Source organism: Bradysia coprophila, assembly GCF_014529535.1.
Source record: "Bradysia coprophila strain Holo2 chromosome X unlocalized genomic scaffold, BU_Bcop_v1 contig_416, whole genome shotgun sequence".
NCBI classification, from domain to species: domain Eukaryota; kingdom Metazoa; phylum Arthropoda; class Insecta; order Diptera; family Sciaridae; genus Bradysia; species Bradysia coprophila.
The window spans coordinates 860,177-887,231 of NW_023503334.1; the positions used below are offsets into that span (position 1 = coordinate 860,177).

Consider the following 27,055-nt stretch of genomic DNA (forward strand, 5'->3'; position numbering starts at 1 on the left):
ATAGCATCGCATTGTGTGAAAATATCGAAGTAGAAGGTTTTTGGTAGCTACTCCGATTACGCTAAACACAACATATTTTATGTTCATGAATCACAATTCAATTATACTTTTTACAAACGAAAGCCATTAGGTCAATTTTTCAGACCCAGTTTTCACATAAAGCTATCCTGTGTCTATTCATATAATACTACCAGAACTCATCAACGACAACGGTCGACACCCCGTTTTGAGCACCCATCTGTGTCAGTGGGTTCCATTGAAATTGAAACCAGTTAATGAAAACCGGATGATATGAATATAATTCGTTTTAATGTGGTCTGTGGTCTACTGACCGATAAATCAATCTATGCCCGTTGAAGATCCTTCCGTGCCATGCTAATAATTGCACCCTGGGGTGACTTTGACTGAAATGCACATAACATTCAATTAGACGGCAAAGATTTCCACAATTACCACAAAGTAAATAAATTAAACGTACAATCAAAACGAAATAACTTGTTATTAATGATGCGGGTACACCCTGCTGTCCACCCCCATTATTTTTTTCCTACATTTTTCCATATGGTTTTCGGTATCAAGAAAGAAATTAACACTGAAAAGAGTCGTAAGTGTTAAAAATAGTCTGAAAACCAAATAGGTATACCGAGTTCAGTTGGACAATCGAATAAAAAAGAGTAAAGTTCGTTGGTTCGACCGTTCATTATTTTTCTGTTGATTAATCAGTAATTTTCGTGAATGTTTTATTAGAAAGAACCACCGGCAAACACATTCTTTTGATTCGCGTCAGACCGAAATCATGTAACACAAATAAAATGAATTGAATTATTGTTGACTGAAAGCAGTTTAATGTAATTGGTCGTCGTATTTTGTATATTTTTGTATGTTGGAAATCAACAAATTTACTGGCTTATCGATCCCAATCGATAGAAGCAAAATGTACATTTCACGCGCTAACAAATTTATGGAATGTAATACGTGATAACATGAATCATCTCTCTCATCAATTTCGTTAGTCAGCTAGGTTACATCGTCAATTGGCCGACAATTATGCAACATAATGATGACGAATAAATGATGATTTGTGCAAGTTTTCAAACTTCCCTACATAGTCTCGCATGACGATTCCAATAAACAAAAATCATAATAATACTCGGTGATTCTTTATCTATCGACAATTGAAGATTAGATATCAATTGCGCTAGTAAAGTTTAAGTAAGCGATTAAGTAACAGGCAATTTACCCCAATTTATGGTTGTTTGACGATTTATTATTCATTAGTTTTTGAACGCTCTTACTCAGAAATGTTATATGATACAATTATGCGAAACTTTCGTCAAAAAGTTTCCAATTCTTTCGGTATACTCTCAAAAACATTCGTAAAACAAACACTCTGGTAGTACGGTAGCAATAAAATGCTGAGAAAGTTTATTTTTTAATTCTGATTTACATAATTTCGAAACAAGTAAAACCTCAATATGTTAAAAACTGCTAAACAAATGATGTAAAAGATTTTTGTATCAAAGTAAACTTCTGTCTAATTAGGCAGCAAAACAAGCTTAAAAATTCTTGCTCTCTCAACGTAGCAAACGTTTTTGTCCCCTTAACAATTGTCTATTGTTTGCTAGAGATAGTAATGATCAAACGCTAGGCGACAGAAGTAACAGAAGTGTACTATACAACGACATGAACGCCGTTTCTAAAAGGTTAAATATTTTATTCAAAAAATGTAAAAGCAAATTTTGATCCAGGATAGTAGTGATCAAAACTCTATTTTTACATTCCTCTTGTGCATTCCTCAATTATTATTCCCCATTCGCTTATTTATGTCTGGAAATATGTATGACATTCTTAATGAATAAATTGGAAGTTAAAACACTTCTCTTACGGCATATTTTTTGACGCTAGATGACTCTGTGGCATAAAACGTTGTATGACGGTGCAAAGTAGTTTATTAGGCCAACAATGTGTATTATGACACGAGGCCGCACATCTAGAACCTACTTCGCACTTGATGTCGTAAATAACTATTATTCAATTCAGTGATGATATTTGTAACTTACGCCGCCTGAGTGTAATGTCGTATGAACGTATTTTATCGCACTAGTACGATAAAGGATCTGCAAGGGGTTTTATCGTAATTTCTTTATTGCATAAGACGTTGTATGCAACACGAATCGAATGCTAGTATATTATCGCACACGATGTCTTGCCAAGGCAAGAATTCGGCTTCGGATCTTACTACATAAATAACTATTATGGGATTCAACATTTCCAATTCAAAGAATTCTATTCGTTTCACATGAACATAAGATTACGAATGATAGATATGTACATGACTATGTATTAGGACGTGTTTCAAACACGAAAATCACAATTTAGTAGTTCTTCCCCTCTTTAGACGAAAGAATATGTTTTTTTATTCTATTGGAACCCTCGAAGTCGATTTAGGGTGGCCAGAAATTAGTTGAAGCGGAGATTAATAATCGCGATTTTTCGTACTTTTCACTACTCCAAGCCATGCAATCAAACATATCGACAGATGACTCAAAATTCGCAGTAAGGACAGAACTTTGAAACTACATTTTAGTGGAGTGGTGTAAAAGTGAACTTGTAATGGTTTGAGTGTCTCAAAGTTCGCGTTGATTGATTTTTCGAAAAACTTTTTTTTTGTTCATCTGAAAGGGTAGGAGCTCTTACTTTTCTCCATACCTGTAAGCGTAGGAAGACATACCCTAGTACGACTAGTATTATTTAGTGAAACTAGTAGAACTTAAATTGTCGACTCTTCTAATTCCACGGCTGTATTCAAATTTTTTACTTTTTATAGAATGTAAGAATCGGTAAACTTATCCTTATAGATGTTAATGATATTTTCTCGCCTAGGTAGTGTAAGAAAAATGCAAATAAATTCAACTCGTTTGTGACAAAACGATTGCAATATTTGTGATGCGTTGGTATTAGTCGCATTAGCATTATCGTCTCCGCTGAACCGGACGTTTAAAAAGGAACATTTTGTAAGATAAACATTGATAAGAAATTGATATTTCTACCTGAATAACTGATCGAATGATTTGTGTGATACCTTTTTCTACTTTCAAGACATTTAACGATAAGACTTTTTATAGTGACATCCTGGATGGTAAAACGTCTTCCATGCGATTACTATACGAGGGTTATTTGTGTATATTAAGCACATCTTAAACGGTCGACTGTTTGCTTTGGATATGATTATTATGATCCCTTATCGACGTAGTGTCGACGTAAATCAACAATGAGGTCTGACTATCAAAATGTAATGTTAAAGCTAAGGAATTAAGAGATCTCGTATCATTCAGTCGTTCAGATCTGAAAGTAATTTGCTGAAAATATCTACTTTACTGTTGACGCGTTTGGCGTTTCACTTCATGAAACAACCGAAGTCTCATTTTCACTTTTAATGTCGACCCTTGGCAGTTCCTATCATACAAAGCCGATCTTTTTTGTATTATCTAAGGCGTAAAATATGCGTGCGAACCGAAAAGAAATTCCTTTTCAGTTGAAGTGCTGTTGTAATTTCGCGTTTCACTTCGCGTGAAATTGGTATATTTGGCCGTAATTGATTGAAGTATAATAATACCAAAGAGAATATGAATAATAATATAAAAAAACCGTCTACTCATCATCCAGACTACCCAGACTATTCAGTACGCTTGCACTCAACCAACTACATGCGGTTTTTTGAGTATGACAAGCCTCTCTTATATACACCTCTTTGCCTTCATTGCCGCATTAAAATTAATGAAGTTCGTGCAAAATATTGAATTCTTTGCAACCGATTCGGCTATATTGTATGCTCATCATCATCATCATCACTGTTCTGGGGATAAAAAAGCGAACACTTCTGTAGAGCATGGGTTTTTTTTGGTATATATAAAAACAAACAATGTAACGCGCTTAATAATTTGCGAAGTCAGGTTTAATCAAGATATTAAATGTTGATCTGATTTATGTACACAGCGTGTTGTTGTTATTGTTGTTGCGTGAATGTATGTATTTGGATTTTTTTTTAAATAACAAGAACATTCTATGTTGTACATTTATACATGAGGTAACATTCCGTGCTGAGGTATCCCCTTCGTTAAGTGTTTTTGATTGATAAAATGTAGTGTGTGAAACGATAAGGTGTTTGACGAGATAATAATACTTATCGAAAAAAAAATTGTCTATCTTATGTATTCCGTCTACAATATAATACCACTGAATGTTATGCAATGTTCGCGCGTTAGACATTGTCTCTATTTCAGACGCGAAAAAAAGGCACAAAAACAAACGAGAACAGGCACAAAAGCACATTAGAGCAAGAATGTGTAGTCAATTTCAACTTCAAAAGGTGATTAAAATCTGAAAACATCTCTGAACACAATGTTGCTTGTACTTATTCCGGAATGGAAGACTATGTAGGAATTGTTCCATCGTTTTTTTATGTTTTTGTTATTATGTAATTTGAACGAGAGAATGTGTTACACTTTCCTGTTGGATATTGTATAGATCAAAAATCAACACACAAAATTATAAAATATGTTACTAAAAATCAATACAAGAATATCCTGCAGTGGAAACTTTCAAAACGGAATGTATATTACTCAACAACAGCAGCGGGTATAACAATGCAAAAATAACTCTCTTACCTAATAATTTGAATCGATTGTTTTAAAATGTAAAAACAAATCGAAGAGAGGTATATTTATTTACAAATATTGGAGCTGCAATTTTCCTTTAGAAATGAAACATTAAAACGGAACGTCTCCAATTGAAGTCAATTCAAATTTTAACAGATTTCCGTGACACAGTGTAGTAGAATTACATCCAAATAATTTGGAGAAAATTCATGTAATTATTAGCTTAAATTGCACATAAAATCACGAAAAAAAAACATTCGCTTACCTCCTATATTCATTAATTAAAATTCACTGGAAAATATTCGTCGAAGCATAAAAATGTTATTTGTTGAATATGAATAGTCCTTCAATCACTTTTCTTACAATTTCCATTTAAAATTTGAAAAAAACAAATATTTTTTTTTGTTTTGTTTTAAACCAACGATTTTTCCTTTTGTTTTATTTTAATTTTAAAGGACAGCGCCTTTTACCTCTATTTTATGTAATTAACTTCACTTTAGTTATATCGATTCACAACCGCACAAAATTTGTATTTAATAAAACCAACTTTTGCCCGAAATATATAATTCGAAAACAACGAACCAAAAATAAAAGAAAGAAAGAAGACACACAAAACGATTTTTCCGTATACCTTTCTTCTTCGTCGGTACTATACCGCAACTATCGATAACCACATTATGAATCAACACGAGCGTGGATACCAAATGAAATTTGATTTAAGAATTTCTGTGTTAGGTTTTTATCTCTGCAAAATTAAATTGGCAATGTGGGCGCACAATTGTGAACTTGGCCGATTGTACTGCTTACTGCATATATAGGAGTCAAAGTGGTATGAGTTTACATGTTCACATTTTTCGAGAGAATAGAGAGAAATACTTTATTTAATAGAGTGTAATGTGAGTAAAAAACTTACTACGAAAATATATAGAGGTGTGTATTATTCTCCAACAAGCGATGTGAATGTCAAGGAATGAATTTCAAAAAGGAATCGGATATAACAAGGGTATATATATATATATATATATATATATATATATAAATATCAGTCAAAAAAAAACCTTAAAGGGTAAATGTGACGCAAGTCCTTTATCTTACTTACAAAATCTGATGGAAGTTAGGTAGTGTCAGAGGAATCATCTGTCATCCCAAAATTTAGAAACCAACCTTGGAACACCTCACTCATGTCGAAAATAATCCAAATCCATCGAAAAATCCGACTGCAGTTAGGAGGTGCCAGAGGAATCATCTGTCATCCCAAAATTTAGAAAGCAACCTTGGAACACCTCACTCATGTCGAAAATAACCCAAATCCATCGAAAAATCCGACTGAAGTTAGGAAGTGCCAGAGGAATCATCTGTCATCCCAAAATTGAGGAACCAACCTGGTGGGGTTCTATATCTCGGCCAATTTTGAAGCTGCAGTAACGACGTTACTGTAACGTGTGATAGCTCGTTGAACTCGTATAGATATCCTAGTTGGGGGGTCAAGGGAGAGAAGTCCCTGATGTTGAAGTTGCTGTAAATATGCTCCGTCGTCCCCAAAACAATTTTGTAAAAACTTTTTTGGCAGTGGACTTGCGTCACGCCCGCTTATTAACGTGCGGGCATGATAAAAATCGGATTACTATACACAGTTTGACTAATGTTCGTGTTTGTGCTAGTTTTCTCAATGACATAATAGTGGGATAGACAGGCCTTCTATGTAAATATTTTGTTCAAGCGGTGAAGCAAAAGCAAATACGAAATATTCAAGTGTGTGTGTGAGTACCTTAAATTTATGGTTCTTACGTACTTTCGTACTTATTTTGAAATATAGGCGCGAAGGAAATTTGTATTTTCACTCTTTCTTCGAAATTGGTTTAAAGCATTTCTTTCTTTGAAAATTAAATATTAATCGAACTGAAATTTTTATTTCATGTAAACAATCTCTCATTGTCCCCAAAACTGAACTAATTTTGTAATTTTTTCTCCTTTTCGATCGAATGTTTTTTTATTAGAAATCTTGACGATCGGAGAATTCAATCAGTTGGCTGAATCTATAAACTTTCACGGTCAGTAGTCACACATAATAAAAATGTTAGCATCGTCAATATTAAAATTTCGGGACATTTCTTTTTAAAAATTATAAAATTTGTCAGAAAATGTGTGTAATTAGGTAACTAGTGAACTGTTTATGTGTAATTGAAAGTATAGCAGCTATCGTTTCAAGTGGTCAAAGTTGATTTCGAAAAGTCTGCAACAGTTTCACCCTTAGAGTAATTAGTATGGTTAGTCTAAGGTTTCACCGACTTGTCAAAAATAATTGGAATGTGTAAGTGTGTGTGTGTCTCAAGTGTATATTACACAGAGTTTACTTTTGCTTCACGATTTCGTCTACGTAATTCCTCTCTATCCCACTATTATCTCATTGAGTTTTCTATTACTTTGTTTTTCTCTTCCTTTTTTTGTTCAAACCAATTTTTTTTACAACTTGTTTGCATAAAAACAGAAACGTTCATTGTCTTGGACTGTTCGTTCAATTTGAATATTTTCATAGTTTTGGCTAAGGGGTAATCTATAAATGACGCACGGTAGCATGGGCAAGCGGGTAGTTAAGAATTTTGTAGCAAATTTATTGTTTAAAAATCTAAAAATACATTAACACCAAAATTCTAATGCCACAACGTATGAATATACCTTTAAAAATACTAACAAAAAGTAGCAGTCCCAAAAAAAACCTCTAAATAGAAGACTGTGGCGCCGGCCGGAAAGACATTCACTGGATTCATTGTTGAAAGAGTAACACCTAGCCGAAAGGTATTGAATCGAAAAGTCGATTATATTGATTGCGATTATGATTTCCATGTTCACCAGGAAATTAATATGGGACAACGAGCCAGTGATACCCAAGGAAAATGTTTCGGGTGCAGAAGGCGGTGGTTTTAAAATATCAATGGGTACATTTGATAAAACGAGACCTCCGGTTGTCAAGTTTTCACTGAACGTGAAAATAGTCGGCCAAAAGCAGAGTCTAAGCTCTGTAATTGAAAATATTTTCTCTGCAACAGGAATGTGCAAGTGAAAAATAGGACAGAAGCCAAAGAACTGTGGATGTGGTGCGAATTAAGAATGTCGAATTGAAGAAAAAAAGACAGTTTACAATGGAACAATGTCTGTTTTCCTGCTAGAACAGGAAAACGGACATTGTTTCCGTGAGGGACTAATGCAGCTTACCTAGTACGAAAGATTTTTTGGATCGCCTTTCACATTTATAAAGTAACATGTACGATCGCCATCAAATCGAGTATCTATTACGTGTCTATCATGTATCTATAACGAGCCTTGTGTAACTTGAATGATATCGCTGGAGGTGTCGCTTTCAGCTCTACGAACAAATAGCTGTAGAAATAGTAGAAATTCATGTTAAAAAATCAAGACACAGATAATTCTGTCGATCTTGTTCTTAGATACATTTACGTTCTTCTTCCTCTGATCTTGTTAACCAAATATGGAAAAGAAGAGAATGAAATCGAAAATCTGACAAAAATCGAAAATTTGTAGAAAATTTTGCGAAATTCGAAGATTTGTCGAAATTAAATTTCAAAAATGTCGGAAAAAAATTACACGTCATACACCAAAAATTCACATCCGTGCGAGGAGCCTGAGGTTCACCCATTCTCTCCCACTTACATGGTCAATTTGTGTAGTTTTTTCCCCTTCGACTCGTCTCGTCGAGACCTTTCATTTAAGCTATGTTGTAATATAAATATAAATAAAAATATAAATATAATAGAAAAACCGTTACCAACCCTCAAAAAAACCCTGTAAAATGGCACTTCAAGGCCAATAAAACAAAATACAGTTTCTTCCTGAGGTAATAGCATATTAGATTTTCATTTTTAAGCCTACCCTGAGGTTCCTACCAAATTTCATGAAGATCCGGTGATTACTTTCCAAGATAGCCCGTCGATAGATACATAGATAGAAATATGCAGAATAGAGAGTTAGTTGAAGGATTTTTAATATTAGGAAAAAGTCTATTTGGTGTATTTAGTATGAAAAGTGATCACTTTCAAAACGATGTATATCCGGTAATTTTGAACCAATTCTATCGAGTGATAGCTCGTTTTGTTCGTATTTAAAGCGAGAATAATGTTGGAATAGGCTTTTTGACGATGTAATGTAAATCAAAGTGTAGAAATAAAAAAGTTCGGCTATACATAGTGTCGCGCCCAAAAGCATTCTTCGTTTGCTTTTTTCTAACAGAATGGGCTAGCGCCACTGACTCTGCTACCGCTGCGTCCATTATTCTATGGGGAATTACTGCGATGTGCGATGATATGGATTTTTTTATGTAGTGACCGACTTGGATAAATGCTTTCACAGGGTCAAGGAAATTGCCAGTAAATCTACAAGGGAAATGCGACCAGATAACTGCAGACAAGTAATAGTATATTTCAACATACCCCAATACACACAAGATGTGTGTGCACGCGCGGGCGAAGCCCAAGCGAAAACACACATCGAGTGTGTATTGGGGTATTTTGAAAGATATTTTTCTGTAATAGTGAGAGTGTGTTGGTGCTTTCCTTCCCAACCGTTACTTTCCTTCTCGACCGTTTACTTTCCCTACCGACCGATTCATATCATAGCTCACCAATACACTCTCACGTATACAGAAAATGTAATTAAAGATGGCTTAAAGCCAAGTAAATAGAGGTAATTGAGTGCAACAACTGCAGATGTATTTATATCAAAAAAATGATCAGAAAAAAATGTTCAAAATTTCAGGTCAGGAATGTGTTACTAATCAATCTTCGTCGTTTTTGTTTTATTTTACTGTGTGTTTAATCAATCGGATCAATCAAGTGCAGGTAAGCATTACTATCGGATCAGGTTGATAAATGGTCATAAATGAAATGAATGAAATTTCACCTATTGGCTTTTTTGTGTCAACCTAAAGCTAGAATAATATGCAATGCATATTGAACGTATTGCACACATTAAGCACAAATCTTGTTCAACCTATTTCCATTTGCAGCTATTATACTTTTAGAAACAGCAATCGTACAGTGAAAAAAATCATAAAATCTGTAGTGTTTGATACAAAACAAATCTATCAGTTTAATTTTTGTATCATACATTCCGCTATGTGAGAGAACACCTAGTCACAGCTAATTGCTTATTCTTGCCGACGATGTAGATATCAGATGACTAGCCATTTCTATAAGGCTATGTAGGAAATGTGCAAAACCAAAAAAATTCAAACACCCTGCTGCTAAGGCCTAACCTCAAAAACCTAGGAAACATATTGGTTTCAACCAAGTCGAAATAGTTATTGCGTGTGCGAAAAAATACCGGCATACCTACCGCAATTCAAGGCGGAAATGAACTATTTCTATTCAAAAACAAACCTTTTCATCAAAATACAAACTAAAATCGATCACCGTACACATACAACAACACGTTCTTGCCGAACAAAAATTTCATTTACGCAACAAATGACGAAAAGAAGGACTTTCCGTTGCCTTTGTTGCGAAAAACGTTGTATACAACTCGATGATAAATGCTTTTTTGGCCTAAAAAAGCATTTATCACTCGGTTGTATAAATAACTAATATGCAACTCAGCATCATAATCTTCAAAAACTGCGAACTGCATAAAACGTTGTATGAATCTCGCTGTAAAATACTTTATTATGCTCACGACGTGTATTATGTCACACGGCCTGCGGCCTCGTGTCATAATTACACATCTAGATCCTAATAAAGTACTTTGCACTCGATGTCATAAATAACAGTTGTTGTGATCAAGTGGGCAGAATTGACTGTTTAATTCGCTCGCACTCGTGTGAATGTATGCATACACAATTGAATAATGGACGTAGCGTGTGAAAAAAAGTGCTAATCGTGGATTGAATAATCGAGCCTCCTTTAACATCAGAAACAGGCAAGAAAGAGTTCATTTCCGCCATTGAATAGCGAAAATAACGAGAGTCCAAGTTCAGCCCTGGACTTAACCTTTTTACAACCGGTAAGAGTATCGTCATCAATACAGTAATCTGTTCTTTTGCTTGTTCAGTATTTTTACTGTTCACATTCTGGTTGGGCTATTTTTATTTTGACGAGAGGGATGTGTATGGTCAGGGTCTACAATCCTATGAGTCTATGAGGAGAGATATACATGAACCGAAATTTTTTATTTGTGAAATGTCTCTTTGTAACGGTTAGTGCATAACTCTACTCCTATAACAGATGACTAGTTCGTTTCTAATAGGTAATCACCGTGAAAAGGTTTTTGTTTTTAATTTTCTTAAGTCCGGGAATACTTAAAATCTATACTTGCGAGTACTGTTTTCATATGGAGTTTGGTTAAGGCTTTGGGAACTTTCGTCGTTGATGCACTTGTGGAAGTTTCAACGTAGACAAATCAAATTCAGTTTGTAGCACCTAACTATTGGCTCACGTATATCGCTCACGGTGTGCTAAACGGGATGGAAAATGTACCTACGTTTTATGCTTTAATGTGTTATGGATTTTAATAAGCGTAAATAATTTTCATAGTTTTTTTTCGGGTAAGCTCACATCGAGCACACGGTGGTTAAGATAAAAAATACAAATAAACACACACACAAAAAAATGCAAATAACGGCACGACAAAATTGAAAAAAGAGGAAAAAATTAGCATGTCATTGGAATGAAATTCCGTTAGTAATTTGGGTGGAGATTAAGGGCGGCTAGATTAGAAAATCAATATCTCAGCATTTTTTTGTTGTTGCTGTTGTGTTAATCAAAACCTATAACATACAAAAAACAACCGTTAGGGTGTACATAAATTATGTATTGTTATTCCACAGTAAAAATATATTAACTGTATGTTATACATTTATCGGTACACATGCACTGGAATCGAGTGAGTCCATTAAATGAAAAAAAAAAAAAACAGAAAATGCGTTTCATAGAGTTCCCATATAGCATGTTCTGTTTTTCTTCAACACTAACAACAAAATAATCGATAGTACTTGTACTTTTGCCTACATTATATCTATCTATTGCGAGACTACCCGATCCTGATGTTATCCACGATACCATTAAAAAAATTCATATGAACCGCAGGTTTTTTTTACGTTTCCGTAAACAATAACTATAAAAAATTCACTTAAATGACTGACCATATCATATAATTTCATACTATAACTTATGAACTACATTTGACCGAGCCAAATCGAATGAACACGAGAAACCATTTATTGAGATCATGACAACTACTGAATTCGTTTCCTTCTTTTAATGACACGAATGATACTAAAAGCAATGATAAGGTTTGTATAATGTCCTCTGAATTAATGACGCTCATAGTTCTTCTGGTTTGTCGTTGGCATGAAAGGGAATTAAAATAAACCATCCCCTGGATCTAACTATCAATTTATAAATCGGAATTTTCAATTAAAAAAGTGCATTTGAGCGTGAAAGTATGAAAATTGAGAGATATTGGAATGTGAGAAAAATAAAATGCCATACGCTCTGTATAACTATAGTTATAGCCCAGATAACACAATGACGTGCTGGTGCGTTTTGTGGACATAAAACTGCATAACATGGACGTTTTCAAGTAGGACTTTACTAACTATCGCCGATTGGTGATTAACCAATACAATGATCATTGGCTACAACTCAATAGCGCAGTGTGTAAGTTGAGACTTCACATTAAATTATTGCCAGTTGTGGGCTCGAAACTCAACCGCAACACAAACAATTCGTTTCGTCAGGTTTCGTCCACAATAATGACATCTGATTGAATCGGTTATTAGGTTGTGTCTTGGATTTAGTACTGATAATGTCTCTTCGTATTACACGTAATTGTTCGTTGGTAGTGTCATTCAGTCAGTTAGGCGAAAAGCCCGTTGACGGTGTGTCCTTTGGCGAATCAGATTTATCAAAAAAGTGTGCGTACCCCGCAATTTTTATTATAAATCGCGTGATTACAGGAAGTTATCGAACTGTACCGACTTTTGCACCAATTTTATTATCTGGGACAGAACTTTTCATGATATGTTCGACGCGATATCAGCCCAAATGAGCTTTCCGTGTTGCAATGCAATTCGATAATTTCAAATGAAAAATTGTAACCTAAACAAAGGTTTACTCAGACAGTTGACATTATTTTTTAGGCTTAATTCCTCTGGCCTAATTTGCCTAAAGCATGCTACATTCTAAGGTATTCAGTCAAATTTATTCAAATGATCGATTATATTGTCAATTATGTATAAGTCAATAGCACCGTAGCCTGACAGGCTGAAGCTTAAATACTTGAATAGTAATTGAGTTATGAATTTATTATATTAAAATATATTAAAATGTAAATGTTGAAAATTTACAGTATTTTACGAGTTAAGCAAAAATCTGTTTTCGTATCTTATCTTGGGTAACAAAATTTAGGAACTTTCAGTACACTTCACTATGCAGAAGCAACATTACATAATTAATAATTTGTGATACGAACCACGGGAAAATAACACTTTCTAAAGAGAGTTACATAAAAAAGACTTGTCGGATCCTTCCACAAATTGATTCCCAACTGATGGATTACTTCCCAGCATCCAATGTACACTGTCCAAACAAGGAAGTAATCTACTATTCCAGGGCTGCAGCGTTACAGCTATAGTTATGTATCAACTTTAAAGAAAAGAAAAATAACAAAGGCGCACTAAGGTTAATATCAACGCACCAGGCAATAACGTATCTTTTTATTTTATTTATTAGGAAGATTTTGATAATCACTTATCTCCATATCATCTCCATACAAAGTTAGTGGAGAGTCAATATAATATACAATTTTTACGTCAACTTATAAGTGAAAATCGCAATATACCTAACCACGGCAGAGTAAAATAAACTTTACTCTGTCGTGACCTAACTCAATAAATTATTTTTCGTTGAACAAAAAATCATTTTGCTGAGGAGTGGATGGATCACTGCATCAATCCGTGAACCTTGAGTATGTAGATTTAAGATACCCCAATCGAAAAAAATAAAATTGAAATTTTCATACAAATAAGATAATTGTCACGTCACTGTTAAACTCATTGCGACAGCTTGGTGCGTTGTTAATATAATATAGATTATTATTTCGTAGAGAGTTAGAGTATGATTGATTGCACGTGCACCAAGGTGAACGAATTATTCTTATATATTATCCAGCTCACAGTAGTAAGTAATGTTGCGTAATGTTGTGCATAGAAATTGGTTAAGAATAAGAATACTGAACTGGTAAATGTTGCGCATGGTAACCAGAAAATCCATTGATCTCAATACCAAAAAATAATTATGTTAATCCAATTCGATCTCGCCTATGTCAATAATTAATCATTTTGTTTGGAACTGGTTTTTTGGATAAACACAAAAAAAATTATTCTAGGGCTCAATGAACTAAATCAAGACACTCTTACAAAAAAAAGTGTTGACCAGCCGAAAAAAATATTGTAATTTCATACAAAACAATCGACAGTTTTCAAAGGCTTTAATTCGATTCAGTTTGACTTCTTGAGCAAATTTTTATTTAAATCAAATCAGTCATCGCATTATTTTACTGACTGAATAAATTGAAATTCAAAGATCTAAAATTTTATTTAAGATTTCATCGAAAGTTGCGAGAGAATAACATTAATAAAAAAAAACATTTACTTTGTTGGCATGCGGTGAAGGGTATGAAGTCTTTGCTTTACTGTTTGTGAAATACTATTAAAAATTTAGTGAATGGAAGGAGGATTTGAAATTTCGCTAGTGGTAGTATGGTGGGTTTTGAGCGGATAAAGCCAATATTAATACCCCAGCTCAATATAAACTTGTAACAAAACCCCCGTATCAAAATTCTTAGAATAAGTCCATAATTTACGTCCATCCAAAGGTTCAGAGACATTCAGAAATGTCTAACCTCTTTTTTGTTTACAAATAATTTCAATGAATTTTAACTTCCCATTTTACGTCTGCAACATTCCTTCGTTCATTGCTAATTCCTAATGGGATTTTGGATGTTTCTAGATCAGGATTGGCTTGAGAATCTGTATCACTTAGTTCTTGAATTTGTGTGTTTCAATGTTAGTTCCAAATTGGATACAGTTCTTCTGTTACAGCATAACAAAAATTTGCTGTAAAGTCTGTCTAAAGTCACTTTATACATAGCAGAATGTCTCCAATGGGAAGAAGTACCAGAAGCCTGGGAAAATGCGGTAATTACATTGCTGCATAAAAAAGGAGACATAACAAAGCTGGAAAATTACCGGCCCATAAGCCTATTGTCAACACTCTACAAGTTGTTTATGAAAATCATTACGAAGAGGAACACTAACAAGTTCGACTTCTACCAACCTGTTGAACAAGCTGCTTTCAGATATGGTTTCAGCACAAACGACCATTTGCAGGTGATGAGAACGCTTATTGAGAAGTGTCGTGAATACAACATCGACATAGTCTTGCTATTCATAGACTTCGAAAAAGCTTTCGATTCAGTGGAAACATGGTCGATATTGGACGCATTAGACGAATGTAGAGTAGACTCACGGTACTCCAACACAATTCGATATGTGTACAAAAATGCTACTTCATGTATAAAACTTCATAAGAGCACGGAGAAATTCAGAATCGGCCGAGGTGTAAGGCAGGGTGACACTATTTCACCGAAATTATTCACGGCGATTCTGCAGAGTATTTTTAAGAAGTTAAACTGGAGTAAAATGGGAATAAAGATAAATGGAGAGTACCTGAGCAATCTCCGCTTCGCTGATGACATTGTACCGATAGCAGCGAATCTAGGTCAGGCTCAGCTTATGCTACAACAGTTAAGTGAAGAGGCAAGCAAAGTTGGCCTCAAGATGAACTTATCGAAAACAAAAGTCATGACCAACATCGGGGACGATAGAGAAATCAAAATTGGTGACACTGTCATTGAACGAGTCGACAGCTATGTATATCTAGGACATAAACTGAAGTTAGGTCTGGACAACCAGACTGCAGAAATAAGACGTAGGATTGGTCTTGCATGGGCAGCGTTCGGAAAACTCAGACTAATTTTCAAAAGCAAAATGAATAATAGTCTGAAACGCAAAGTTTTCGACACTTGTGTCCTTCCAGTGCTCACTTATGGAGCGGAAACGTTTACTTTAACAAAAGCATCCGAAGATAAATTGAGAGTGACACAAAGAGCCATGGAACGGAGTATGCTTGGAATAACACTAAGAGACAGAATGACGAATCAATGGATTCGACAACAAACCAGGGTCGTTGATGTCATGGAAAGAATAGCATCTCTGAAATGGAGCTGGGCGGGACATATTGCAAGAAGGACAGACGAACGTTGGACCAAAAAGATCATGAACTGGCGACCATATAAAAGACGAGCTATAGGTAGACCACCAGAGAGATGGACAAACGGAATTAAGAATATTGCAGGTACAAACTGGCAGCAAATGGCAGTGGATCGTACGAAATGGAAAGAAGTTGGAGAGGCCTACATCCAGCAGTGGATAGAAACAGGCTGAAAAAGAAGAAGAAGAAGAATGTTTGTGAATTATGTAAATTCCCTTACTTATTTCGCTCCAGCCTCGAAGAATGAAAATATGTTTGAACTTAAGCTGTTTGTGAAAAATGAGAAATGTAAAGAACTTGTGTTTCTATGATGTAAGCATCAGGAGCTGAAATGAAATAAGTTGAATTTTTTCTGTTACTTCTTGTAAGCGTTTATTCCCTCTAAGAAACCAGTTCTTGTTAAACCAAGAAGTTTTAAAAGCAAGTGGAGAAAGACTGATTATGATTTCGTTTTATTATGTAACTTCGAGACTTGCAGAAAAAGGGAAGAAATACATCATAAACTTTTGAAGAAAACGAATTTATCTTAGCAAACTACAGCAAACGATTTTTTTTTATTTTTCATCTATTTCTATATCCATCAATTTAACGTCACTACATTTATAGCTCTAAACAACAAAATCTACGTGCTTCCAAATCTTTGTCTCAATTCGTGCCATCTGCAAAACCGTTTCACTCAAATCTATTTCGTAGCCGTTGCATTTGTTGATTCGGAAACACCGATATGTAGGATACATTCGGATTTTCAGACGCTTTTACAAACTCTGTCCCGATCGTTATGGTTTTAGGAATTTTCTGATTCTTCGGTTGATTTTCGGTTGCAGCACCAGCTACATCTTCGAACGTTGGTGGCGGATCGTCGTCATCGGTTTTGGCAGCTTTAACCAGCAGTACTTCGCTGGAAGTGGTTGTATTTTCTTTGCGACGATAGTAAATTACTTCGCCAATTAATGTTACTAGAGCTAGAGCTAATCCGAACGACGTGGCAATGAATACACCACCAAGACTTTCCAATGTAATGCCCTCATTGTCATCGGTGTTTTCGCATTGTCCCCGAGCTGATTGGTTCCAGTATTTAGCGGATAAAAATTCGAAAAATCGCTCTTTCTGTAGGTTTAGTATTCGACGACTAAGTTCGTCCTATGGAAACGACCTTGTTGAGACAAATTCGTATTTGCTGTAAAAGTTCAACATTACTTGCAAATAACTTCCTTGTTGGATTCCAAGCGCATAAGGTTGTTCAGCAAACGGTTCACCTACTTCGGTTAAGTTACAATTGCGTGAAATTTCGTATCGAATCTCAGCTGTGTCGTGAATAAAAGCGAAATCAGCGTTTTCGTGTTCGTTAACTTTACGAAATCCTTCTGCAGCGTCACGCACTGGATTTGATGAGTTAATAGCGAGAAGAATGTGACCGTATTGTTCTCTGATTGGATAGTCCCAGACCCTGAATTCGGTAACATGACGCAAATTGTCAGAAATTCTTTCACTTTTGTGTCAAAGACCGTTACCTATACTGGGCTTGGTCGTTTGTACTGTTTAACGTAATTTCCTTCCAAACTCGGTACAGTGTGTCCTCAGCAAACTTCATGTTTATAAAGTATTTGTGGGTATCCGATTCGGACACTTTTTGGACAGATTGTTAGATGGTTAAACGTAAAAAATTCATTTAAATTTGTTAAGACGAAGAGTGTCTTACCCACTGTATAATTTATTCGACTTTGACGTGCTAGTTGATCTAAAGATTGGACAGGAGTCTGCATTCGTTCTACTGTTAAAAAGGCAGCCAAATTTGCAGTGAATGTAGCCAGCATCAGCACTGTCAATGAAATGGGTAAACACTCACTTGAGGAATTAATCGTTCAAACAAACTGGGGAAAACTCGTCAGGTTATCTTACCAACAAATAGCCAATAAGACGCAACCATTGTTCGACCGGACAAAGCTTTTGGCGCTTCACCACCTCCTTGCGGTGTAAACGATGTAAGAGCGAACCAGAAACTCTCTTTCAATGTAAATTCTCTAGAAAAGTTTTATTGGCTTAAAGTATCCTGTTATTTCGATAGTGTTCGAATAAACGAAATGCTACCTGCACTGATACGGATAAGCGTCTTTATTGTTCTTCGCACTGTATGGAGAGTATTTATCTAGCAGCCATATCATTATTGCAGTTGCAACCAAAGCAACAATAATGCTAAGCCAGACTTCCAGTCGCAGTACAGTCATGAATTTAAATAACGAAGTTTGTCGTACCGGATTACGAATCACTAAAGCCAATTCGAAAATTACGTTCTGATTGATATATTTAGACTTATGCTCCAGTAAAGTAAGATAATGCTAGACTAATTCTGGCTGAAAATGACCTTACAGTGGAAGAATTATGAGAAGTTACATTTTCAACAATTACAATCCAATCGACGTTATTCATTCCACATGCGATTCACACGTTATAATACATATACGTAAATGTCGTAACGTTGGTCATGCATGTGGATTGAATAAGGAGAATTGGATTGTTAATGTAACTTATAATTCCGGGACTGTACGACTTTTTTTGAGACATTTTTCAAAAACTAGAATCGATTGAGCTCCGGTAAGTGGAGTATTTCAATAGTTGGGATGGGCATTAGTAGTCTTTACAATCTCTTGATTAGAAAATATGTTTTTTTCCTAAGCATTAAACTTTCCTAAAACTTTTTCTACACGAAGCTAAGGGAGGAGTAAACTCGCGGATCTACATAATAGTTAAGTTTTACAAAAAATGTTGACAACGATAGAGATGACATATTTTAACTACCACTAAATCTGGAAATCGTCTAAAAATATTTTTCTGGATCCTCGGATACTCCTCTGCTACGCTAGGGGACGCAGAAAAAATGTCGACAACGACACTTCATTTCAAGTCTCTATTATTCATGTAACAGTAACATCGATGTCTCGTGTGGAATGAATAGCATGCATTGGATTGAAAATGTTGTTTTTTATAATTCTCTCTCACTGTGTCGCGCAACAAATCCTCATCAACTCTGACACTTTGTTTTCCGTCTTTTAAGGACGTTTAGAGACAAGATGAAAATGTAGTGACGCGACAATGACTAATACTTTCATTGCTATAGTCTCGTCACCACATTAGATACTTTCGAATATTCATAGTCAAAGTACTGAGTGTGACACACCGGTGTGATATTCACTGATAACGTTTTGGATAAGTACCTACTATCTACATCGTAAACTTATTAATGTTATGGCGACAGAATGAGCCTTTAAAAAAAGAATGAATAGCAAAGAGTGACTTAGGCACGCGTTAGAGATTTATTTAGATTTTTCTTTAAAGAAAAATGTTAAATTTTATGACCTTGACTACAAATCACTTGACAGTAAATAACAATCGGTTGTTAGGGAAAATGAATTCATGTTAGTCATTGAATTACGCGCAACATAATAGAAGAAGGGTACTGTCTAGTAGCATGAAACATTCGTCTGTAATTTTTAAAAGCAAAAAACCTTACCAATAGAAATTCCGGTTTGTTCGTAATAGGGAGCTATAAAATCTATTACTTCCTCTCGTTCAGCTGTCATCTTTAATGCTGCGGCTGCAATATCCGTTTCCTTGTGTTGTTTTAGCAAACAAATCATCAATTAGTCTTATGATGATTGATTCACACCGCAAGCACTCACCCCAGTCATTAAATCACCAACTAAACCGTCCCATTTGTTGAATGCTATCCGCTTCCCGAATGTGCCTTTTTTCGGTACAACAAGTTCATAATCAAAGTCCAGATCTTCCGCTAATTTTTCTATCATATCAATGCAGTATCCTTCCCAAATAGGATTCCCCGTCTCATCAATCATCGTTTCGCCGGTCTTCGGGTCCGTTTTCATGTACGTCCAAGGAATAGCTTCAGTAATACCAACACGAAAAAACCGTTTCGAACTTTTGATTACTTGAGGACTCGACGCGACGAATTGGTGATCATCCACCGTTCCCAATTGAATTAATTCTCCAGGATTTTCGGTATCTTCCGCCGTCACCGACATATTTAGGTAGAATTTAAAGTCGTTGTCAGTCATGGAAAATGATTCTATAGTCCGCAACGATTCAGACATTTTATCCAATAGATCGTTCTGAGTGGCTGCATCGTCCGGAGATGGCTCGTCTGCACATTTTATGTTTCGAAGTGGCACATCGTGCTCATTTAGACTTGCTACTAAATTGTTTATAAAATTCGTTAGGACCAGTTTTGTTATCTGAAAGGATGGAAAACATAACATTTCCTTTCAAACCGACAAATTTCTTCCCATTTACCGATGATTTTTCAGTGCATTTACAATCCGCGTTTGCTGACGTTAACTTACAGCACATTGCGTTGTTCGGAATTAATGTAGTTAATGCTGGATATTTGCCGTGACTCTCAAACGTTGTCGTCATGAAATCCAAGAAAATTAAATTCCATTTGTCAGGACTTCTGATCAAATTGAAGTGTTCGATCTAAATAAGTGAAAAAGAGAAACTAAACCTTTTTGTTCGAACGCAAAATTTCTCAATTCAAATTTCCTTTTCGAAAAAGTCGTCCATATTCTCTGAGGTTGCAAAAACACCATAATACGATGGTACCGGTCGTAGTTTTTTGATCCTTTCAGCATTTTCGTATGTCATTCCATTATAAGTGACTGTACGCAAAGTGGATCCTTGTACCAAACGATATAATGATTCCGTTTGATCTTCATTAGAGAAACGAATTTAACGTTGAAATAAATTCGTTAGCATCCTTAAACTACCAGTCAAGTGGATTGTGTTATAATTAAGATAATTAACATTTAAGAGCGCTTTGTTGGCAGTCGGCTGTCAATTATTTGAGAAATTACGAAATTAATTAAGAGTGTCGTAGTTTCTCCTACAAATAGTCACCAATAATATTATCTTCAAGTCTTAAAATTTAGAGTATGTAAAATTTGATCGCTAAAGGAAAATCGAAGAAAGTCCAAGGTGCAATAACCGTTAATTTAGGTCAATGATATTCGTTACACTCATCACGTAAACTACATTATAAATTTGTCATTCGAATGACCTAACAGTCAATTTAATCCGATGATATGGAAGAATAAAAAAAACCTTAAAAACCGAACCACAATTTCATTTCATGATTTTGGCTAGATAAGAAAATTGTGTGTAATGGTTTCAATTATGTTGACAATGCAATTAAGTTAATGAAGTTAATGAGTAAGCTTACGCAAGCTTCAAAAAAAAGCTCAATTTGCTCAGTAAATCATTTGAAGGGTTTATTGGACCTATACGAAAAGCGACCTCTTCCACATTGTCTTCTGTTTTCAATCTAAAAACAATTAGGATAGTCTAATCTATTTTGAATACATTAAGTTACGCACGAATGATGAAATGCGACGCTTATCCAGCACCAATTTAAACCTTACCTTTTTCGCTTTGAAATATTAATGCTGCATCGATAGCATTCTTCTCCTTTAGAAACGTGGCCAGTGCTGTGACATACGAGCTTAATGTTGTATCAACATGATAGTGAGGAATCCTCCACGCAGCCGACAGTTCTTTCAATTCAGACCAAGGAGAATAAGTAAAGTCAACGATTGTTGTTACTCCAGCATTCAGGACTTGACACACTAAAAATAGGTAATTATTGTCAATGCTCTAACTAAAGACACGATAACATTTTTTACGAATTTGATAATTGGTGCAGAACCTATTTTCGGAAATACTTTGCTTGAAGGAAAATCCGCTAGAAATCTCCTAAATGAGATTTACCAAGGCTAGTAACCGCACACACATTGCCTTGGATTTCCTAACTTTACTAAGTTTGTTTTGTGTTACGAGTGAAATTTTATTGTTGCTTAAACATCAAATTTAGTGTAAAATTAAGGCTAAAATAAGGTGCAGTTTTGGTTTTTTATTTTTTGGCGCCTATTCGTGATTAAAAACTATCCCACGTTAAAAAAAATCATGGTAGAGACTTGGAACCACTGGATGTTAAAGTTGGGTTTCTTGCAAGCACAGTTACAAAACCCTTTCAACTTATTTTTTTCTCTAAGCCTATCACTGTTGAAGAATTAGTGGCTGTCTATAGCTTATGACAATAGTTTTGATTTGATGCAGAGATTTTTTCAAAAGAAAATGTTTTTCTGTTGCTTCAACACTATGTCAAGACGATAGCTTCGAATTAGATGTGAGTGAGCAGCTGGAAGAATGCTTTACTCTCATTCTCTCATTATTTTTTAAGCAATTTGAATTTAAAGTTTTCTTATTTAACATCACATCGAACGAGTTCTATTTCTGAATATTTCCGGTATCCCGTTGAAGACTTCTCAGTGATGATGCCAAAATACCCATTCTCCACACCGAAGAGCACAACTTTATAAACCTTAAATTCTCCTGGCTTGAGATCATAAATTACTGAAAATTCTGCGGGTAAAGTGAATAATGTGGTTGTGTGCTCTTGTAATAATTTAAAGACGAAAATTACATGAATCATAACTGTCATCTGAATGCTGCCGATCATAAGCAATCCAACGATCAGCCAATGAAATTTGATTCCCGAAATTCGTTTCTATTCCTTTAAATATCAGCGACACGTCCCGCTGTACATCTTTTTGCTCGATTTCGTGAATAAACACTAAGATAGAATTAGTTTTAAGCACCACTGTTAGCGTTCTTGCGACTGTTCGAAATATTACCTATCGATATTGTCTGCTGCTGATCTTGACTGTTAATTAGTTGCAAAACAATGGTCAAAATAACAAATTGAATCTGGCGACTCATTGTTATCCGACGATAGTTGCGTGAGAACTAAATGTCACAACTTAAATGTAAAGTGGTGATACGTCTTTACATTGTTTTTCTTTTTATGATTGGATTGGGGTTTCCATTTACATTTCACGAATGAAAAACGTTGAATCCCCTGCACATGATCCTATAAATTTTTAACAAAAAAGAAACGGAATGAGTTAACCATTAGCCAAAATGCTATGTAATGCAAGACATTCCGAAACATTTTCTGACAAGAAGGTTGTACATAAACCACTGATTATCATTTCAAACAAATGAAAATCACCGATTTTCCATTTGAAAATCTTTTTTTTTTACTGACAAATTTTTGATTTCATTAAAATTGTATAGGGTAAATTCGAAAATTATGGGTTGTAAATGTATTGTTTAAGTTTGTTGAATAATACAAATTGGTTCAATGGCTATAATGCTTTTGTCCTGGTATATTATATGTGTGTATCAAATTATAGAATGGCTTTGTGTAATTTACTTATGGTAAAATTGAATTTTGTTCGAAATACGCGATATATACATGTAATTAACTTGAGGTTTTTAAGAGAGCTGGCACACGCAAGGAAAAAGTACTAATTAAGCCTCAAAAGTAGAAACATGAACAGATTTTTTTTTGTATTTGTTCAAATTGAGGATTTCGTTATCTCGAAGTTAAGCGATAATAATATAGTCACACGGAAAATGTTTATCAAAGCTAATTAGGCGAAAAAAGTTCGTGTCATTCAATGTCTTTATTTTGTTAATTACTATTTTAAGAATAAATGAATTACGTTGTCTACATAAAATACCTTCCGCAGTCATTTCAACAAAATAGACACTTCAAAATCTTCATTAAAATATGAAGGTTGTCAACAGATTCCAAGCGAAAGCTATACTAACAAAACTTCTTAGAAGAGATTTACAATGACTCTGCTTATCCCGCCTCTTCATTTCGACTATGTACAGAACTTACCTTCCTACTTACCATATGTAGCCAAAATTGTCCAAAAAGGAATCTTACCCCCACTAGAGCAATTTTTCTTACTTAATCTAACTCATACATGTTCAAGAAAAAGTAATCTGCTTTACGGTAAAAATTATTAAACATTTTATTCGGCACGTGGAATTATTGCCAATCGACTATGTTTCGTGTTTAAGTTTTAACTGTTTTCGCCCTCAAATAGAATTTAATGCTAACCGTAACAAGCCGATCCATTCAACTCAAGTTATTCAAACGGGGAGAGACCTAATGTATATTCCAAATATTTCCGGAAATTCGTTTCAGTCGTCGTTTTAGTCATCTTCATCGACGGCGAAAGATGATCGATGGCCAGTGTACCTTTGCTGGCTAAAACAGTACCAGTACCAGAAAACCCATTTTGATCTTTCAGAGTCGAACGATGTTGGACGATTGATTTTAGGTAATTTCTGCATCCGAGAGTGCCTAAAATTAACCATGTACGAAAATTTAAGGAAAATTTACAGAATCATTATTGTCGCCATAGTTCAAATCAGGCGTGATCTATTGCGCGTCCTGTCTCGAATTATTCAATGATTAAAAAATTTAAACAAGAGAAGTAGTAGATTTAAAAACTATGGTGCTACGATTACTACAAATGTGAAATGTGAATTGAATGTGTTAATAAAGGTTTGGAATTAATGGAGAAGACATATTGCAAATAATTTCTTCTATTTTTCACGGTCTTAGAACACTGATAGGGTGTAAAACAGGGCAAGTTCAGGTCATGCAATGTTAGCTCAATGTAGAGACATAGGCAATTGATCGAATTAAACATGATTTGTATTCAACCCTGCTGTACCACACACAGATTTATGAGCTTAACAAAATGTAAACAGGTCAATTTCATGTTCAGGTTTAAAGATTAAACTTTGAACACATTTACTGTTGTAGGCAAAAATTAAGCGAGGAAGAAGAAGAAGACGTTGACTGCTGTAGCTGTAGCACCTAGTGCGGTTCGATGTATTGCCGACGTCTCTGTAAGCCGATTGAGTTTAAGAAATTTTTGCAAGAACTGAATTGATCCTGTGTCGAGCCCTAAGTACAGGGCCTATTTTCAAATTTAAATTTGCAGGCTCAGAGAAAAATGAATTGCGTCTGGTTTATTAGATTTGGAAGTGGTTTTATGTTTTGGTATATCGTATCGAGTCTTCAACAAAACGTTGAACATCGCTATGAGAACAATCACAGTTGCAGTTGATTCGACTCCGGTTCCATGGCTTCATGTTTTATCCAACATCGCTCCTTCCCATCTAAGACGACAGGCTGCGGCACATAATGAGTGGGAAAAATGCTTCGACGCTTCCAGAAACAATACACTTCCGATCGCTGTCGAATCGGAAAATCCACCACCGGAAGGGCTGAGTTCACGTACTCCAATATGGATTCCATATTATGGAATGATCAATGATCATGTTATCCAAGCGCAAGATTTCAAGATAAAAGATGCTTGGATATTGGATGGAAAGCACCAACTTTTCGAACAAATCTTTGATCGAAAACCCGAACGAAAAGTTGGATGGATACGATTTGAAGAGTGGAGGATGTTGAACCGATTCCGATGTGGACATGGCTGCTGTAAACAACAACTACATCGGTGGAATTTCGTTGACTCACCGTTCTGTAACTGTGATAATGTGACTGTTCAAACGATGAATCACATCTTGAGTGATTGCCATCTTAGACGTTTCTCAGATGATTTGAGCGATTTAAATTTAGTGACGGTGGAGGCCGTTGAATGGCTTAAGAACTTGGACTTAGAAATTTAGTGAATTAATTTAATGAAGATGTAAATGAAAATGTAGTAGCTACCATACGATTAATAATAAAACAAAACGGTAGGAGGGATTCTTTTGAAAATCCACCTATCAAAATCGGACCCATTTCGTCTGGGATGGATATATACATGGTTTGAAAGGTCTTTGCCAGTAGACCTCAAAACAGGCCTCACACAGTCTCGAGCCACACCTGGTTGCTGGTGGAAGATCTCCTAAGTTGAAAAAATCAAAAATCAAACTAGGCATGACCCGAAAGTACTTAAGCTCAGCTTTCCAACGAGTCCAATCTCACCCGGAACGGCCAAAAAATTCGGATAAAAAACACTACTTTTTCAACTTCGGAGATCTTCCACCAGCAACCAGGTGTGGCTCGAGACTGTGTGAGGCCTGTTTTAAGGTCTACTGGCAAAGACCTTTCAAACCATGTATATATCAATCCCAGACGAAATAAGTCCGATTTTGATAGGTGGATTTTCAAAAGAATCCCTCTAGACAATGTAAAACTAGTCCTTCATTTGTTAAATAAAATATGAATTTGGATTACAATATACCAGCCACAACGACTCCTCAATCAAAAATTGTCGAAATTCACCATTCTTTGCCTGTAACGACTCTTAGAAATCTCCATAAAATTTCGTACGAGAGTTCAACTGAAAGGGGCCGTGGAACAAAACCAATGAACTAACAGCTATTGTTGTTTATACGTAAAAGTCGAAATTTTTGGTAGATGTGGAACAATCGTCGACTTCACCATTTACCATACTCGTTGAAAGCTCGGAACAGATTAGAGTTGAGGTCATGGCCATGTTAAACTATCTCAATTCCATGACAGAGACTTCGGCACTGGTACTGGCTTTCCATTAGTACATTAAGTTTGAATAGGTTCCTTACGTGCATGGAAATAATGCGGTATCCTAGATACCAGGAAGTCGCCGGGGCGAAAAATTGGATACCGGGAAATTTAGCCTTTTCTTTTTGTTCTGTAAAAATTAGACCTCACCGGGAAATGCAGCGGGAAATACCTATAAGCAGGAAGAATTCAGAACTAACCGGGAAATAGCTGTCACCGGGAAATCGGAAATAGCTATCACTGGGAAGAACTCACACCGGGAAATATTTATCAGCGGGAAGTACTCACTTGGAAATATCTATAAGCAGGAAGAATTCAGAACTAACCGGGAAATCGGAAATAAGTATCACTGGGAAGAACTCTCCGGGAAATTTTATCAGCTGGAAGAACTTATTGAGAAGTTTCTACCGACGGGGGAAGAACTTATTCGGAAGTTTCTGTTAGCGAGATTTTTTTTTGTCAGTGTTCAGCGGGAAGTCTCTATCATCAGAAGTTTCTACCAACGGGAAGAACACATTGGGAAGTTTCTAACAGGGGGAATTCTATCAGCGGGAAATTTAATTTTGTTAGAGGACAGTGTTAAGTCTCTATCAGCGGGAAGTAATACTCGGGAAATTTTTTTCAGC

At 35.4% G+C, this 27,055-nt stretch overlaps 1 protein-coding gene and 1 long non-coding RNA gene across 3 annotated transcripts; one reads left to right on the forward strand and one right to left on the reverse strand.

Annotated features, from left to right (window-relative positions):
• The first annotated feature begins 3,994 nt into the window (after nucleotides 1-3,994).
• LOC119069938 lies at nucleotides 3,995-18,519 on the forward strand. Its single transcript, XR_005086435.1, has 4 exons — nucleotides 3,995-4,005; nucleotides 6,081-6,087; nucleotides 9,078-9,087; nucleotides 18,376-18,519. It is a non-coding gene; the product is annotated as an uncharacterized LOC119069938 (long non-coding RNA).
• Nucleotides 16,527-22,848, reverse strand: LOC119069934 (ionotropic receptor 25a). Of its 2 annotated transcripts, XM_037174160.1 has the most exons (13): nucleotides 22,702-22,848; nucleotides 22,491-22,640; nucleotides 21,430-21,633; nucleotides 20,555-20,721; nucleotides 20,306-20,488; nucleotides 19,678-20,247; nucleotides 19,509-19,608; nucleotides 18,089-18,266; nucleotides 17,900-18,021; nucleotides 17,700-17,819; nucleotides 17,512-17,626; nucleotides 17,198-17,447; nucleotides 16,527-17,140 (listed from the first exon to the last, which is right to left on the reverse strand). In XM_037174160.1, exons 1-13 carry the CDS (start codon nucleotides 22,784-22,786, stop codon nucleotides 16,673-16,675), a joined length of 2,712 nt encoding a protein of 903 aa, XP_037030055.1. In that variant the 5' UTR covers nucleotides 22,787-22,848; the 3' UTR covers nucleotides 16,527-16,672. The 2 variants fall into 2 exon arrangements, with proteins under 2 accessions (XP_037030055.1, XP_037030056.1); XM_037174161.1 differs by lacking the exon at nucleotides 21,430-21,633.
• Nucleotides 22,849-27,055: the final 4,207 nt, after the last annotated feature.